This window comes from Megalobrama amblycephala, linkage group LG24 (genome assembly GCF_018812025.1).
Source record: "Megalobrama amblycephala isolate DHTTF-2021 linkage group LG24, ASM1881202v1, whole genome shotgun sequence".
NCBI lineage: Eukaryota > Metazoa > Chordata > Actinopteri > Cypriniformes > Xenocyprididae > Megalobrama > Megalobrama amblycephala.
In genome coordinates, this window is record NC_063067.1 from 27452935 (window position 1) to 27472639 (window position 19705).

The 19705-nt window shown below is 38.4% G+C and overlaps 1 protein-coding gene across 8 annotated transcripts in view; it reads right to left on the minus strand.

The window, feature by feature from the left end:
• tead3a (TEA domain family member 3 a) overlaps nucleotides 1-19705 on the minus strand; it is a 53331-nt gene that overhangs the window by 14512 nt on the left and 19114 nt on the right. For 4 of the 8 annotated variants that reach the window (XM_048177862.1, XM_048177860.1, XM_048177865.1 and 1 more), the window contains exons 3-4: nucleotides 4725-4789; nucleotides 3340-3402 (exon numbers count right to left, since the gene is read on the minus strand). In XM_048177862.1, coding sequence (XP_048033819.1) covers nucleotides 3340-3402; nucleotides 4725-4789 — 128 coding nt within the window. Of the gene's footprint in view, nucleotides 1-3339; nucleotides 3403-3517; nucleotides 3581-4724; nucleotides 4790-19705 lie in introns of all 8 variants that reach the window. The other 4 variants (XM_048177859.1, XM_048177857.1, XM_048177861.1 and 1 more) reach the window with 2 other exon arrangements.

Here is a 19705-nt window from a genome sequence, read left to right on the forward strand (position 1 = left end):
AAATTAAATTACTTACTAGAGTGCTGCTTTTGTATGTTTGACTTAATTGTTTGCTTGTATTTTTTATTTATTTGATTGTGTTTATTGTTTACTTGTGTTTAGGTGCAGTGTGTAAATTTTAGTGGTATCTAGCAGTGAGGTTGTGAATTGCAACCAACGGCTCAGTCAACTGCTCACCCCTCCCTTTCGAGGCACATAGAGAAGCTATGGTGGCCGACACAGGACAAAGATGTCGTCGTCTGAGATAGAAGAGAGTAGCCAGTCGAGCAATGAGGTTTCTTCTTCTAACAAAGAACGGTCTCTGCTTCTAATAAACCAGACGATGATTACTACTTCTTCTTCTTCTTCATGCACATTCAACGTAGTGATTATGCAAGCTACCTCTTAAACACCAACGAAGAAAATGTACAACAACATACTGATGAAACTCTGTAGAGCAGTTTGTCTATTTAGGGCTACTGTAGAAACATGTCCGCGCAAAATGTCGACTTAAAAGGTTAGTTCACCCAAAAATGAAAATAATGTCATTTATTACTCATCCTCATGTCGTTCTACACCCGTAAGGCCTTCATTCATCTTCGGAACACAAATTAAGATATTGATTAAATCCGATGGCTCAGTGAGGCCTGCATTCACAGCAATGACATTTCCTCTCTAAAGATCCATAAAGGTACTAAAACATACTTAAAACTGTTCATGTGAGTTCAGTGGGTCTACCTTAATATTATAAAGCGACGAGAATACTTTTTGTGCACCAAAAAACCCCCCCAAAATAACGACTTTTCAAAAATATAGTGATGGGCCGATTTCAAAACACTGCTTTGGAGCTTTACAAATCAAATCAGTGACTCGTAGTGCCAAAGTCACGTGATTTCAGCAGTTTAGCCATTTGATAGTAGATCCAAGTCACTGATTTAATTCGTAAAGCTCCGAAGCAGTCTTTTGAAATCGGCCCATCACTATATTGTTAAAAATATACTATATTGTTTTTTGTTTTTTTTGCCGCACAAAAAGTATTCTCGTCACTTTATAATATTAAGGTAGAACCACTGTACTCACATGAACTGTTTTAAATATGTTTTTAGTACTTTTATTGATCTTGAGAGAGGAAATGTCATTGCTTTGAATGCAGGCATCGCTGAGCCATCGGATTTAATCAAAAATATCTTAATTTGTGTTCCGATGATGAATGAAGGTCTTGAAGATGTGGAATGACACAAGGGTGATTAATAAATCGACATTATTTTCATTTTTGGGTGAACTAACCCTTTAACATGTAAGGCGACCCGTGGTGTATAAGATAGAAATGACTCATTCTAAGGTAATAAAAACATAATGGTTCATAGTTATGTGTGAACTATAAAAACATAGTTATGTATATTAAATTGCATTTCTGTCAATAGATCCTCATAAATAGTACACACTAGACCTTTAAATATTGTTGTTCAATAAATATTTTATATAAATAATATGCTATATTTGGTATTGAGAAAGGGTCTGTCAATAGTATCAGAGAAAGTTACATATTACACCATTAAATGGTGGCAAAGACTGTCTTTATGAGTGAGTCAGAACAAGGAAGTTGTTTTAGCACTGTGGGAAATCCCCTTAATTTTTAAAAGGACAAAGACAGAGATATGGCTTTCCTCAGCAGACATTCAAACGGATTCTTATAATGGATATAACATTATGGACATCGACCTGAAGAATGAATGCTTTCAGATGCAGGTAATACATTTGTTTAGTCGATCAATCTCTCAAATAATACCATAATAATCTACAAAATACAATAAGCTTCAATGAAGCGACTCAACGTTCCTTCGTTACTAGTTCTAAAGTGAAGTTTTATAATTAGTAACGGAGGCTTGGGCTCAACTGTTAAACTGTCAACTTGAGATTTGAAACTGTGGTGGAAGGAAGTAGTTCCTCACAAAAGAGAGTTTTTAAAGAAACTCCGTTGTTATTTCTTATTTATTTACATACTCGTGCCGTCGAACTGTTGTATAAATGCAATATCACACTCGTAGCCATGCGGCTGATATACATTTGGCTGTATATCAGCATACCTACAGCACTCGAATCACAGCTGTGCTGATATACAGCCAATTCGCATGTCTACGAGTGTGATATTGCTCACATATTAAATAAAGATGTTTATAGAACAATGTTACTGTACATTACGAAAAGTGTCAACAAAAAGGATTTCTGCTGAAAAAATGTTTTGGACATTATAGAATAGATAGATGAATGAATGAATGAATGAATGAATGAATAATAAAGTATTTCTGCTGGAAATTACATTGGACAATCATCCAATCAATCAATCAATCAATCAATCAATCAATCAATCAATGGCAAAAGTGGGGCGTTGGTGTTGGTGGGGCGAAAAAAAGCAGAATTAAACAAGACAACAACCAGCCTAAGGTGGTTTGCTGGTCTATGCTGATTTAGTTTTTTTGGTTGACTTGGTTGATTTTTAGTCTGTTTTTTTATGCAAATTGACTTACAAATGAGAATTATACAAGCAGAAGTGATTAATCAAAACAAAACAAGTAGTGCTACTACACCAAATTTAAACTGGGATAGTACAATGCTTCAGTAAATGTAAGCCCTGAAACTGAGTATACATTTAAATCACAGAAGAAACGTAGAGATGAGTAGAGGTTTGGGTTATGGAGGTCAAGATAAGTTAGAGTGGGAGCAAAAAATAAAAAAATAAATTCTTAGTTCAATCAGGCATTGCCTGCATAGCAGCACGTCCTGATTTTGCCAAGTTAGACACAATCCTGGGTAAACATATTTTGTTGATCCTGAAACAACATTCCTGTTCGAAAATTTAGTACTATCCCCATCCCTCCCCCTAAACCTAACCCTACCCATAAATGATCCCTATCAGAGGGAAATGATGTAACACTGATGTAGAAGCACCTAACCCTGATTGTAAGCCTAAACATAAACTGTAAACTTGTCCCTCTAATCTGATTGGTTGATTGGAATGTTGTTCCAGGATCAAGAAAGATGCTGATCCAGTTGCACTTGGTGAAATCAGGTTCTGATACATAGCAACGCAACTAGAAAGTGATGCAATATTCAGACAGCCACCAGAGGGCGCCATTGCTTTGCAAGCATGCTGCTCAATTCCATCACAATGTATTCGTTTCAATAAATGCCTGTGCACAGCAAAGATTACCTGAATGCTAAACATCACAAGTCATTATAACAATCAGGACGTGTTACAGACAGGAAGGGTTGGTGACTTAAGGAAAAGCCAAGGCATTCTGAACACAGTTAGCAGCACAGGTCAGAGCAGAGCAGAGCAGACTGCAGTGAGGCGCATACCTTCAGCTTAGACTGAATCTCGCGAGATTTTCTCCGCGCAAGAACCTGCAGATGGCTAGACACCTGCAGGAAGGAAGTCAGAGGAGGGAGAAAGGAAGGTAGAGAAAAAGGAAAAGAGAAGAGGGTCATTGAACAGAGAGTGAGTAAAACAAGCCACCAGGTGGCGCCACAGCCATACCTTAATGCCTGCTTGATATTCCCGCATTTTCTTCCTGGCTAACACCTGTATGTGACTAGACACCTGAGGCAAAACAGGGCCACAGACATTTGATATCATCCAGCAAACATATATCTTAACAACAAATCTGTCAAAACAACTAACTTTAGACTATACCAATGAAACTTAAGACTGTACGTTTTTTTTTATAACAGCAATGTATAACACTTTATGCCAAAAAGGTTCTATTTAAGGAGAAATGTCTTGTTAAACATGGAATTATTTTCCAATCATTTTTTTACAGTGATAAAGTAGCCCATGTTTATGAGCTGTTTAATTCATACAGTTTAATTAAAAACTAAAAACTAAATTTGCAATGGTCATTAATCGGCTGTTGGTAAACTAGCGATCAAAGAATTTTGGCATAGAATCAGAGGAATCTTTTAGGATTCACAAAATTTGTCTCAGACAGCCAAAATCGTACAGTGTGAACCTGGCTTTAGATATAGGCAAATAGCCTACTCTGTTTATCACACCGATCTGGCATTTGTTACAGTGAGTTTCTATTCATAGTGTGGTATTAAAGTTGCACTATGTAGTTTTTCCAGTTGTATGCTTAAATAGTATTTTGCCTAATATGTTTCAAGTTAACTCACATGAGTCATATAATTTGCCTAGAAAAACTGTTTTATTTTACATAAGGGTTGTTTCCTCTAAGTGCAGATGACATGTTGACATAAATAACATAAATATCAATAATAATAACAACAATAATACATTAATCATGTTGACAAACACACCTGTGAACAGTGTGATGAGAAAAATCTCACAATGATACAGAGAACTGAAAATGTTTGCTTTTGTGCATTGCATCATCCACACCAATAGGTGTCAGTATAGAGTTCACTGTTATTTCAATCAGTTAAACAAAAATACTTACAAAAAATTACTTTTTAATGCAGAAAATCTCAAATTTAAGTATTATAATACACAAACAAGGTGCAAGGAGACACTGTAGTTTAATCAGAACAGAGATAACAGAAATACATGGTCTAGCATAGCTACTGTAATCAAGTTCATGAACAAGCCAAAAAAATAAGAAGACTGAATTAATGACTGAATCAATTACAGGTCTCTTGAATGAGGTAATTAAAGCAGAATATGGTCATAACCTGACTTGACTGTTGTACCCATTCAAACAAGCGATACTAGAAAACTATCACATTACCTGTTTCCTTGTGCGGGTTTTCCCTGTTCTCAGCTTTATGTACCTTGCTATCAACTCATTACGACCTGGAAAAGCATCAATAAGAAACACAACATTAGTAAAAATGTAGTAAAATTAATAATGTAACTGAAAAAACAGATATATGAACATTTTTTTTTATTATAAATCATGTTAAGAAATAGTTTTTGGCTGCAGTAGCTTAACTGGTAAAGCGCTGCACTACCACCACAATGTCATGGGTTTGAATCCCAAGGAAAACATTAAAGGATTAGTTCACTTTAAAATGAAATTACCCCAAGCTTTACTCACCCTCAAGCCATCCTAGGTGTATATGACTTTCTTGGTTCTGATGAACACAATTGGAGTTATATTAATAAATATGCTGACTCATCCAGGCTTTATGGTGGCAGTGAATGGGATCAACGAGTATGAAACTCAAGAAGGTGCATCCAACCATCATTAACGTACTCCACACGGCTCCGGGGGTATTAGAAGGCCTTCTGAAGCGAAGTGATGCGTTTGTGTAAGAAAAATATCCATATTTAATGCCATATACCTTCTGCCAGACCACCTTCCGTATTCAACTTACGAAGAAAGTGTAACTGACATTGTGTCAGTTTAAGTCGAATATGGAAGGCGTAGGATGTACACAGTAAAATCTACAGAGCTAAATCAACTCTGCTCAGAGTACATATGGTCCCTCTCTAAATAGTGTTTAAGTAACACTGAAGCAAGAGTTAAAGTTAATGAGATAATTAAGCAATTAATAAGGCTGTGACTGAAGTCAGTTGTAGTTCTTGTGTTTCTCTTTTCTTCAGTGATTCTGCTTGTTAACAGCAGGTGTTCATCACTAATGCACAATCATCACATAATTATTTGCTTAATTATCTCATTAACTTTAACTCTGCTTCAGTGTTATTTTAACACTATTTAGAGAGGGACCATATGTACTCTGAGCAGAGTTGATTTAACTCTGGAGATTTTGCTGTGTAGCATAAGCGTTTTGAACCGCAAGAGACGTTATACGCTTTCTTTGTAAGCTGAATACGGAAGGTGATATATTTTACTTTATAACGTGTTAAATAGGGATATTTGTCTTACACTTACACATAGCTTCACTTCAAAAGGCCTTTATTAACCCCCCGGAGCCATGTGGAGTACGTTTATGATGGATGGATGCACTTTCTTCAGCTTCATACTTGTTGGTCCCGTTCACTGCCATTATAAAGCTTGGACGTGTCAGTATATTTATTAATTACTCTAATTGAGTTCATCAGAAAGAATAAAGTCATATACACCTTGTATGGCTTTAGGGTGAGTAAAGCTTTGGGTCATTTTCATTCTAATGTGAACTAATCCTTTAACTGACAAATGTACTGTGAGTAGATGAATGCAATGGAAGTCACTTTGGATAAAAGTGACTTTGAAAAGATTTTTCTCTTCATGTGTAATTTAACACTTTTAAATAAAGCTGGCAGAAACGAAGCTTCCTATACACAGAAAAGCACATAGAATGCAATAATGGCTCCACCAGCAATATCACAGTAGGGTGTAAAGCCTCCTATGAGACCATTAGTTTATTAATAGACCATTGAAAGACAAGGCTTGTGACAGATGAGTCAGGTGATATGGGTGGTGACTTGGCAAAAAAAAAAAATAGGGCCACCATGTGTCAGGGCCTTGGCCAATGAAGCTGTTTCTGAGTGGACAAATGTTTTCATACAAAGAGCTATTTATTAAATGAGTACAATAATAAATCTGTGTTATGGCATTAATATAAATGATATGGGAAAAGGGACAGGAAACAAGGAAGATGAGGGAGGAGATAAATTTAGGTGAAGAGATTTCATCACAGTTTATAAAGGGTTGACCTTGTGAACAGCTGTGCAAAGTTTCAACTCTGAATCTGTCTTGACACCCCCACCCTCCTCCCACTGGCATCCCACTCACTGACAGCCGGACCACCTGGACCCAACACAGGAAACCCTGCTCCCTAACCACAAGCCATATAACACCAGGGAATCATATACAAGCATGTCACCAGCAAACAACATGTTTGGACATTGTGAATGTGCAAACAAATGGAGAGATCTTTGATAAGTCAACCCAAATATAAATGAAGTACCATGTTCCTCTACATGGGACAGAAGATATCAGGATTCAGGAAAAATATCCATTCTTTGTGGTGATAGACTGATATGGATTCAGGAAAAATATCCATTCTTTGTGGTGATAGACTGATATATATATATATATATATATATATATATATATATATATATATATATATAGCCAGGCCCATTAATAGACCAACTTTGGTTCTACCACAAGAAGTTTCAAACAATCCCCTCCTTTTTTATTGGTCGTTTAGAATGGATAGTCCCAATCCAAACTCATTCCATTGGTTGAGCCAATGTTGTTAGGTCAGGCCAAGGTGAGTCTCTCATAAATTGATGAATAGATATCATTTAGGGGGCTTTCACACTGGCAGTTTAGTTCTAAACAGAGCACAGTTCGCATGAAAAATTGGTAACGTGAATGTCATATGGACACGTGAGTGCGCTGGGGCAATGAACCCGACACTACCTGTAGGAGGTGGTCTGAGTTTAGTTGCACTGGAACTTTGGCATGATTCGTAAATGTGAAAGCAACTCGGACTTGGGCGTGCACTGTTCAGGAAGTAAAATAACATGCGCATACGTTTTAGCCGATGACGTGTAGCCAAAACACATGTAGGGGATGACAACGGTGATGATTTAAATACCAATATAGGTTGTACAGCTGTTCTTTGAAAGCTTCAACGGAGTAAGTGCTTGATACCAAGATGATACGAGAGATGTCCAGTGTTTTGTCACACCAACCAGAACAAATTAGAGCCTCTTCAGTTTAATTTAATTATCTATTACTGATGAAACGACAACACAAGCGAATGTCAAAGAGGATTAGCCAGTCAGACAGCCGGAGTAAAAGAGAAACATCCAGACAGTGAAAGACAGAACATGTGTAAAAGAGAAGGCAAACAGCTTCAGTTCCAGACACACAGAGGAGACTCTGATAGAGAGAGAGACTCTGGCGTGTACCCAGCAGCCTTGAACTCCTGATCCAGAGCCAAAAGCTTTCAAAGGGCACCTAACTACCCCCCAGCCCACAAATAGCGTGTTTACGACCCTAAACGAAATGCTGCACTTCCTGGGAGGCTTGGAGAGGAAGAAAGACAGATAAGACTGGGAGTCTGTAGAAGGGAGTGAGGACGAAGTCAGCAGATAGACAAAGACATAGAGATGAAAGGAGGACATGACGAGGGACAAGCAGAAAGAGGTCAGAAACACAGATGCCTCTAGCTTCACAACTCGTGTACATGTATCTATGAAGGTCACTTGATAGGATCAATCGTTTTTACAAGCAGTCCTTTACCCAAAGTGACTTAAAGGATTAGTTCACTTTCAAATGAAAATTAGCCCAAGCTTTACTCACCCTCAAGCCATTCTAGGTGTATATGACTTTCTTCTTTCTGATGAACACAATCGGAGTTATATTAATAAATATCCTGACGCATCCAAGCTTTATAATGGTAGTGAGTGATACCAATGAGGGTGAGCTGAACAAAGTGCCTCCATCCACATCCATCCATCATAAATGTACACCACATGGCTCCGGGGGGTTAAAGGGTTAGTTCACCCAAAAATGGAAATAATGCCATTAATTACTCACCCTTCATGTCGTTCTCCACCCGTAAGACCTTCGTTCATCTTCGGAACACAAATTAAGATATTTTTGATTAAATCCAGATGGCTCATAAAGGTACTAAAAACATATTTAAATCAGTTCATGTGAGTTCAGTGGTTCTACCTTAATATTATAAAGCAATGAGAATATTTTTTGTGCACCAAAAAAAAAAAAAAAAAAAACTAAATAATGACTTTTTAACAATATCTAGTGATGGCTGATTTCATAAAATTGCTTCTTGAAGCTTCGGAGCTTTACGAATCAAATCAGTGGATTGGAGCACCAAAGTCACGTGATTTCAGCAGTTTGGCGGTTTGATACGCGATTCGAATCACTGATTCGACTCAAAAGATTCATAACGCTCTGAAGCAGTGTTTTGAAATCGGCCATCACTAGATACTGTTAAAAAGTTACTTCTAAAAAGTTTTTGGTCCCACTTTATATTAAGTGGCCTTAACTACTATGTACATACATTTAAATTAATCATTTGATACAATGCACTTATTGTGTACATACATGTATTTACATTGTACTTATTTTAAAAACACCTGCATGTAATTACATCTGTAATTAATTTCTGTAATTACATTTATAATTACACTGTTGACCCAACCCTTACACCTTACCCCTACCCTTAATCATACCCATACCCATACCACCAAACCTGTACCTAACCTTACCCGTATCCCACCTCAATAGCAGCAAAAGTGTTTTGCAATTCAATATGAACCCAATAAGTACATTGTATCAAATGATTAATTTAAATGTATGTACATAGTAGTTAAGGCCACTTAATATAAAGTGGGACCAAGTTTTTTTTCTTTTTTTTTGCGTGCACAAAAAATATTCTCGTCACTTTATAATATTAAGGTAGAACCACTGAACTCACAAGAACTTATTTAAATATGTGTTTAGTACCTTTATGGATCTTGAGAGAGGAAATACCATTGCTGTCTATGCAGGCCTCGCTGAGCCATCGGATTTAATCAAAAATATCTTAATTTGTGTTCCGAAGATGAACGAAGGTCTTACGGGTGTAGAACGACAAGAGGGTGAGTAATAAATGACAATATTTTCATTTTTGGCCTTTAATAAAGGCCTTCTGAAGTGAAGCGATGTTTTTGTGTAAAAAAAAAAAAAAATCCATATTTAACAAGTTATGAAGTAAAATATCTAGCTTCCGCCAAATTTCCATTTGAAAGTGAACAAATCCTTTAAGGACATGATGTTAATTCCCTTTGTGGGACTCAACCATGCAACCATACAATTACTAGAAAAATTCTTCAACTAACACTGTTCTAAATGGCACACTTGATGTAGACTTGCAGTCTTAAGGTTTTTAAGGGCATAAGTTGTTAATAATACAAGAGAGTTATTTTGGATTATTGGAGTATATATTTCAGTCTTTCTACTTCAAAATGTCACCTTTAATTCAATGTGTTAGTGTTACTTGCCCTTTCTTTGTAATTGCTTGTGAAATTGACTAGCAATTTCTGAGTGAAATTTGTTCCTACACCTTTTTTTTTCAGGGTTTGCTTCCTACTTTTGGAGCAGTGGCCTAGTGATGAACATACTGTACTTCAAGTACTACAGACACACTGAGGCTTCATGTTCATGTGGGAGATTCAGGTATGAATCCAGCCTACTCTGTCTATCCCTTTCCCCCTTAACTTCCTGTCCGAAAATAAAAATTTCTTTTAAGTCTACCAGGCAATGCTTACAGAAAAGCAAACCCAACCCTCCAACAAGGACCATTTACAACAACTCCCTTCAAGTACAAAAATGCAACTCTTTCAGTCTCATTAAGAGCTAAAATTGACTACCTGCCTCTTTGGTAGGAAAATTAAAGGCTGACCATTCCTCTGACAAAGTGCTGAGTATAAAAAGATATAAACTTCCACTTCATATCAATGTCTGCATAAATACTCCCACAGAACTGACTGAGGTTGAGCCAAAGGAAAGTGCTGATTTGCTCCCAGATTCCTCTAAAGTGCGTCCAGGAAAAGCAAGAGAGAAATGAAACCTGCTTCGCACACATTTATCCCAACAAAAAAGCTTTTAATGGCCCTGGCCTATCCTCCTTTCCTGAAATCAGAAAGGACAACTTGCACCCCAGCTGGGATAAGCATGTGATACAGATCGCCATGGCGAGTGAAAGGTGCTTGCACATGTTTTTGTGCCATATTGTCAAGCATGCGAAGGTGAACCCAGGCTTGAGCTCCGGTCTTCAATTGTGTCAGTCTTGTTAATATGACTATTTAGAAGTGTTAAACTAATTGCAAGATTGCAAGACTTTTTGGACTTGTCCTGTGGGTCACTTGGCAAAAAGCCAGTAAAAAGAAGTTGGTGAGGATGATGATTAGCACCTTATTTCTTCTAGTTTCCCTCTCTTTCAAGGATCATTTTTCACCTTGACAGTTTCCTCCCAAAGTTCACCCTGGTTAACCCTCCATCCCACCAGATGTGTATGTTTTTTGACGAAAACCACCTGCGTTTTAATAACTCTCCCACCACCCACCTGTTAATTTTGGCCAGCAGTAAAAGACTGGAAACTGCCAATCAGAGGAAAGACCAAACTAATGGCCAATCAAAAACAGGTGCTATGCCATCCAAATTACACTCTCACAGAACTGTTCCCAGTCCTCTAAGTCTACTGGCATCTTATTGTTATCATTTTTCGTCTCGTGATTCTTATTATGTTTCTTATTATGTATTATGTTTCAGCAAATCTCAAGGTAATGAGATAACAATTCCATAATTTGTAGTTCCTTGAATATTTTAATGGGGACACTAGACTGGAAACCTTCTCAATACATGAGCTTCACCTTAATGAAGACTCCAAATTTGTGAACTGGTAGTTCCTCAGGTTCTCCCAAACTCCTAAAACCTTTAACTCCCAAACCGTAACCAGTTTTTCTTTAAATGTTACCTTATTTTCAAGTGCACCAAGCAATTTTTCCTAATACCAAAATCTTTTGAAGTAAAGATAAAAAGACATTTTTTCAGAAAGTGGACAATAGTTCCTTGATGCACCTTTAAGTACACAATGGTCTACGGGAAAGTGGCAACTAATATATGTGATTTATTTACGACATACCTACGGAATGGTAAATATGTCACATATTTACACTCTTTCTAGATCTGTATATTGTAGAAGATGATAGAACATAAACTTATATTACCTAATACAGAAACGGCTACTTTAGGTGATTTCTTGAGATTCAGAGAAAAACATGCAATCATAAGCTCACTCAGAACCAGAAGAAATATATTTTGATGTTAAGTAAATAGTCATTAAAAATATGACGTAGATGAGGTGTTTACATGCAAACGTACATAGATCTTTCTGGAAGATCCTGTCTGAACCACTGGAAATCCTGCAGAACATGTTTTGACTTGTTCTGAAACAGATACGAACACACACACCTAAAGTGTCAAAACATGAGAGTTGGTCCATCTCCAGTGTGAGAGATTAAAAGGTCAAAAACGTTTTCAAATGATACCATCTCACAATATCACTTCAGGCTAGCACTTATCTAAAGTGGAAGAACACCTGAAGAACACAGTTCCTGGAGCATTAGGTCTCTCTTACTGAAAAGGAACCCTTCGAACCCTGTAAAACACAGAAGGACAGCGTCCACACCCTGACATTTGACAACCCCTGAGGAGCAAACCTCCCCCTACTGACCCTTCAGTTCTCAATCTCTGCTCTTCCCCAGTTTGCTGTAGTCTGTCCCATTACATTAATTGTTTTCCTAAGTACTTTCCTTGTGTTTTTCCTATGTTTTTGCCTATTTTTATCAGACTAATTGAGAGTAACAATTTTGGATAATTAGGTCACACTTAATTCTTTCCCTGCCAGAGTGTTATCCGCTATTAGGCTGCAATTAATTTTGCTTTTTTTAATGTCCTTCCCTCACCAACTTCCCTCTGTCTTATTCACTCTGATGTACGGAGTGCCCACTACTAGAGGAACCCTTGCAATGTGTTTAAATGAAATGCCTTTAGCCCAAGACCAATCTGCTATGCAGTATTTGGTGTTGTGACATCACAATCACGTTGCATTGTGGTCTATGAATCTGCCTGAAGTGAACATATGAGTAGACTCACTCCCAAAACCGAGGGTCAAGAGTCTGTGCAAATAAATTTCACTTGTCCACTTGACAAAGTAGAGCTGAAAAAAATTGTTTTTTTAATGACTACAACATGCATAAGCGATGCTTTTATTGCTTGTTTCTGCTTGTTTCTCTTTTGCCTGTTTTGATGCTGAGAGTTTCTACTCTTTCAGAAGTTGTGTAATAGTGCCCCTACCGTATAACGGTGAAAATGCACTTCAGAATGGTGGCAGGGATTCCCCTGAAGGGAAAAGCTTAGGGAAGTTCATTTAAACACATTTCAAGAGTTCCGCCAGTAGTGGGTGCTCATGCAATGTAAGCAATGATGTGCATCCGAGTGAATGAGATGGAGGGAAGTTAGCATCAAAAATTGGACTTATGCCTGGTTCAGACTACACGATTTTAGCCCGAATCTGGCACGATCCGTTTGACGTAAGGTGTCGTAGGGATTCGTAAACGACAATGGACGTCGGGACGCAAGAATTGATCGTTTCAACTCATATAGTGTGTCATAGTATACGACAACCGAAACCGCGTCTGCGATAGTTCACGACGTCACGGCAGAAAGACTAGCATGTTGAACTTTTTTGCGGTCCTTCACGACGGGTTCCGTCACATGGATGACGCTGACCAATCGGAGCACAGATGCTTTTTGTACACAACTTTCAAAAATGGCGAAACGCAAGAGAGATGATGGTGCGGCTAGGTGGAATTACGAAATGGAGGAAAAGTTTGTGGATCTGTGGCAACAGTACTACTGCCTGTACGATGTCTCATCGAGGGACTACCACGACAGATTAAAGAAAGAAAAATGCTGGCGAACGATAGCGGAAGCCCTTCAGTAACCCAGTGAGTACTGAAATTAGCTGTAACTTATGGCAATTTATTTACTACTGGCTAATAACAAAATATTTAATATGAAAAGAACGATATTTTACCTCAAGTTCTCTTTGGAGCATTGACAACCCATACTGTCCTCTTCGAGCAAGCCAGGAACGTGTCCATGTTCGGGTTTTCTTTCTTTTTTTGCGCTTTTCTAAACATAAGACAGCCAGTACAAAACACGTCGCTTCAGTCATTGTTTACGCTCTTGTTTCTCACGCGCGTCGTGACAACAAGCGACGATTGGTCGCGTAGCAACATGTAGTCTAACATGTTTCAAGTCCAGGACACGACAAGATTTTCAGAGTCAAAATCGCGTAATCTGACACAGTGACTATCGTAACAGACAAAAAAATATTGTGTAGTCTGAACCAGGCATTACGGTGTGTTCCAAACGGGATATATCGCCCTCCGAAGGGCACTTCGGAGTGAAAACAATCATGGCCGCCATATTGAAGGGTCGTTCCAAACCAAAGTGCTCAAAACTGGCCTCTTCAAAGGGCCCTTCAGAACGAAGGATTGCGAAGGGTACAACTGATGGACAGTGGACACTTCGGCCCCCCGTGATCCTTTGCACAGGAAAGTTGTTTGACATCACAGAATAGGTACAGGAGGTTAGAAGTTTGATTTTACCTATAAATGTATATAGTATTTTTCTATACAACTGCAATATTTATACGAGTTAGATTTGGTACATTATTATGAAATATAACATTGTGCTTCAACAAAAATACTTTACAGCTCCCTTTATCAGTCCATTCAAATGTTTCAAATACATAGACACAATATATTTAACGTAAAAGACCGGCAGTAGCTTATAATGTTACTACAGTAAATGAATGCGTATTAATACAAAGAGTAAACCAGGGGGGAAAAGACGAAGACGCCTTCTTGATTGTCTGGTTAAGATGACGCAGAAGTGCTTTCCAAACAAATAGTTTTTTTTACCCATGCACAATTCATCCCTTCAAAGCTCTCACTCCGGAGGGTAAACCCTTCGAAGGGATTAGGGCATAGGGATGAGCCCTTCCGAATGAAACGCAGGGCCAAACGCCATCATAGTTAATCCAGATCTTCGTCTTCACTTGCTTTTGGTTCCAGAAATACTGTACTCTTTCTGAAGATCAATAACAGCGCCCCCTACTGTATATCAGTGAAAACATGGATTGCTGGAAAAAATTGATAATGGTGGTGAAGTATTTTGTCTCATCAATGGTGGGGAAAGGGTTAAAATGTATAAAGTATAGAGGGAGGAATGGATCAGGAAATGTCACAAGCCAGACTCAAACCTGCATCAAACACATGAGCACCACTGCACAATATTCACTAACTGATGCCACATGGTCCAGACATTTACACCCATCTCTAGCAAATTAGCTCATTCATCTCAGCAGCAGCTCTCAGTGAAATGTCCTGAGAAGATCCATCACATCTGGGAAGCTTGTGCAACTGAGATGATGTCATGCGCCCTCTTCTGAGATGGTCCTAATTCGAAACTTCATGTGAAAACACAAATAGCAACTATCAACAAGTTCAATAAATAGCTACTACTAACATAAAAGGATGCATAATGATGAACAGAGCCACAAATTAGCCTAATTCAGAAAAGACCTTGAGATCATTTGCTAAGCGTTAGCATTGATATTTTATTTCTCAAACCCAACAGCTTTGACACACTGGCAATAAACTAAAATGATTGCAGGTTGAGACTTTTAAAAAAGAAACCTGGCAAGACATCACAGGTGCAGGATAACAAATCAAGCTCATTATAGCAGTCAGACACTGGATGGGAACATCAGATTTTTTAACCAGTCTTCCCACGGCGCAATGAGAGTGAACTTTATTAGAAGAGCTGTTTTTTGTTAAAAGACAGCAGGAGTTTTGCAGTGAGTAATGAAGCTCTGAGGAACATTAACGGCCGCTAAATGCTGGCCATGAGGATCGGGACCAAATAAAACTCGATCGGTTTCCACAGCATACAGTGTCCTGAGACAAAACATTTCGATTCCAAAATATATCTTACATAGATAACATTTTAAGGTATGAATGTTCAGTTGAAATTAAAATTTCATTTTAGCTTTGAGTGTATCTGCTAGTGTAGTCATAAACAATGGCAATATTCATTTTTATCACATTTTATACAGAATTTAAAACAAATTTAAAACTTTCTCCATAGAAAAAAATGGACCAAAAATATCGATGACTCATTCTGCACTTTTGTCCAATCAAATGCTCTCTAGAATGAGAATTATCTTTGCTTAACTACAAAAAGCAAGGCTTTTTTTTAACTATTTTTTTTTCTCTAAAAACCAAAGAGAATGTTTTTAAACAATTCATGACATAATTTCCCCCCCCCCTCATAATCTTCAAATCAAAATAACTTCCCCTCCCTCTTGCAGCGACATCTGTTCTCTTCTTGGGGCGGGGCAACCTGTCACTCACATGAGATCCACCAACAGCAAACCACAACCATCCAACCATCCAATCAATTCCCCATAGACAAAATTAAGCCCTGCCTTACATTTTTCTTGTTTGAGAAGCTATTTCACTCGGATATACACCGATCAGGCATAACATTATGACCACTGACAGGTGAAGTGAATAACACTGATTGTGTCTTCATCACAGCACCTGTTAGTGGGTGGGATATATTAGGCAGCAAGTGAACATTTTGTCCTCAAAATTGATGTGTTAGAAGCAGGAAAAATGGGCAAGCGTAAGGATTTGAGCGAGTTAGACAAGGGCCAAATTGTGATGGCTAGATGACTGCGTCAGAGCATCTTCAAAACTGCAGCTCTTGTGGGGTGTTCCCGGTCTGCAGTGGTCAGTATCTATCAAAAGTGGTCCAAGGAAGGAACAGTGGTGAATCGGCGACAGGGTCATGGGTGGCCAAGGCTCATTGATTCACATGGGGAGCGAAGGCTGGCCCATGTGGTCCGATCCAACAGACAAGCTACTGTAGCTCAAATTGCTCAAGAAGTTAATGCTGGTTCTGATAGAAAGGTGTCAGAATACACAATGCATCACAGTTTGTTGCGTATGGGGCTGCATAGCTGCAGACCAGTCAGGGTGCCCATGCTGACCCCTGTCCACTGCTGAAAGCACCAACAGTGGGCACTTGAGCATCAAAACTGGACCACTGAGCAATGGAAGAAGGTGGCCTGGTCTGATGAATCACATTTTCTTTTACATCACTGGCACCAGGATGCACTATGGGAAGAAGGCAAGGCGGCAGGGGCAGTGTGATGCTTTGGGCAATGATCTGCTGGGAAACCTTGGGTCCTGCCATCCATAGGGTCTTTCACACCGGAGGAACCTTTTCATATGATTCTAGCTGTTTGCCCAGTTTATTTAAATAAAATAAGTTGAACCAACACAAATCTTTATTTTTTTACTTAATTGTCATTTGCACTCAATTGTATTATGTTAAATTAAATTAAATTTGTAAATTGTTAAGTTAACCTAAACCACTTGTGTTGGGACTACATGAATCTTTTATGTTGCATTGATTGAAACTTGGCAGTGGATTTCTAGTTCCCAGCATGTTTTGCATCGGGATAGATCAGGAGAGTAAATGTTGAAATTAAGTGCTGTTTAATGTGTTTTTTTAGTAAAGGGAAATACCTGTTAAATTTTGATGTTCAGTTATATTTGACATTTAAAAGAGTTTACATTATGTCGATTTTTGAGGTTACCATTATGCTGAGTAGACCTTGTGGTTAGGCTGTGGATGGCTACATGAAATAAATCTGTTGTTCTCAATAAACTATAACTGTGCGAATGCCAGTGATGAGAAATTCATTACTTGATCATTACTTGCATGCTAGAAATGTTACACTTAGCATGTAAACAAGTGTTGCATTGGTTATTAGTTTTTATAGAAATAAATTTTTAAAAAAAATAGTTTGAGGGCCAGCACATCGTTTCCACTACATATGGTCACCAGTTCTACCCCTCTCAATCAAACAATCACAGAACATGAATGTGTATATGACAGTTACTCACAATCTGAGCACAATCACCTCTTTACCACAATGCAAAAACAAAACAAAAAAAAACCTAAACATTAAACACTTAAACTCTAACAGGTCTTTCCATTTTCTTAAAAATGCAGAAAACTCGCTCAGCTCTGCACAAGGGCACCACTCTGAAAAAAGCAACAGCACTGGTTGGATCAACAAGAGTGAATTATGTTCAGGAAACATTCACAGAATTTTTCATTCACAAATGAAATTGGTGTGATCTCACTCAACTAGAATGAATTTTATTAATCAGTACAATTAACCTAGCTTAATTTCAAATAAATCAGTTCAACTGTGTGGAAATAGGTGTCATAATTGAATTAAGTTAGTTAATTTATATACATATTTGTTGGTCTAACTAGGAGCGATTTTAGTTCTAGGAACTCCATTTGGGGGAACTAAATTAGCTCCTACTTCAGAGTAGAGTCTAAACCGGCATTATAGGAACTATCAGTGATGCGAGTGTATGTTGGTCAAACGCATGTCAAACACCGGCACCAGGCATTTTAAAAAGCCGTGTAAACATATTCACTTCACGAACATAGAAAACAGAGATTCTTTTCTCCGCCTCAATGATATGCAATACTGAAAGTTGCCATAGGAGATTTCGTCTCTTAGCCCTACTTTTTACTCTTTTAGTCGTGTAGATTATGCGTTTACATTCCATCTCTGTTTTCACGAAACAAACACAGCTCCGATCATGGCATCCTCCATCCACCGGTTTTTAGCGTTTGTAAATGCCACGCTTAAAGACGCCGCTGTCGGCCGCTTTAGAGTTCCTATTCCGGTGCGAATGCAACCAGGAACATGGCCCAGGGAAGAAATTTCCTGGGGAACTATCCTAGTGGCTAGTTCCTATAATTGAGTTCCTAGAACTATTCGGCACGAAAGCCCACAATGTGGATGTTACTTTGACACGTACCACCTATCTAAGCATTGTTGCAGACCATGTACACCCTTTCATGGAAACTGTATAGTCACAATAGCGAAGAAAATACTATCGCAACTTCTGTTTCTTGTCGACGCATGTGAATGCTTCAATCCAACTATTTTCTCAATCGTATTCAAAAGTACCTTTGAATACCTCTGTGCTGTGAGGATTATGTTTACATCTTACAAATGTTTGTATGTTTATTTACGTCTCACGTCTAACAACGTGTCCTAACTAGACGCAACACACGATAAAAGGCATCTTTTCCATGTTAATCAGAGTTTTTGTCCTAACCAGCCACAACATCGATCTGGTGTGGAAAAACGAATTGCTTTTCGCTGGAATCTTATCGCCTCATGTCTGGTTAGAACATCTGGTTAAAACTAATCAGAGGAGAAAACTGAACATTTACTAATTATTTGTTAATTAAAGTGCTGACATATGTCAACTTTCTTTATTTTAGATATGTCATCAAGGCAAAAACGAATCAGAAATCGGACTACAGCTTATATGGCGAAATGTTTATATTTATTTTACATTTACATTTATCTGGAGACAAATTCTCTGCAACTTTAGTCTATAGCAAACTCTAAGTGCGCAAAAACACAATCCACAAAGTCACTAGGCCAGTTCTCTTCTGCCTGCATCAGATAGCTAGACTATTTTTGTGCTGTCTAGTCATAGTATACATTGCGGCCAATGAACTTTTGTGAACTGGGGGTGGTAGAGAGAGGGGGCATATCAGGAGACACAGTTCGCTTTTGGAGATTGACATCAGGGTCCTGGCAGAAGTACCGTAACTGGTCTGGGATAGGGTTGTTTGTAAAGAGAGTGGAAGGGGATGATCTTGTCATACAGAGAGAGGGCCCAAGGGCCTCTGTGGGGTAACGTAAGTGGACACACAGAGTGAACGGATCCTGACAGCCCATGCTACCACAAAAGGACAAAATGCATGGCTGTTGAAACAAACCTTCCTCATCTGTTGCGAGGGGGATTAGAGCTTGTGTGACACAAGTGGGTGGAGTATTACAGAGGAGGACAAGGCCACAGAGTTGTGGAATGTGTGTCCCCTCCAAGCCAAGGAAAAAAGTAAAGAATGTGGGCCGGTCTCCATAAGCCTTTTCTACAGAGAGGGTCAAAGGTCAAAACACCCCAAAGCCAAATGAGCTCATTTGTGTGAGCAATCATATATTAAATCCTGATGCATACCGCAATCAGTTAACAAAAGGATGAGGGGTAAGTCATAAAGCTTAGTTTATCGATGTTACATAGTCTAATCCTGGCCCAGTCCTTGCTAGTTACTGA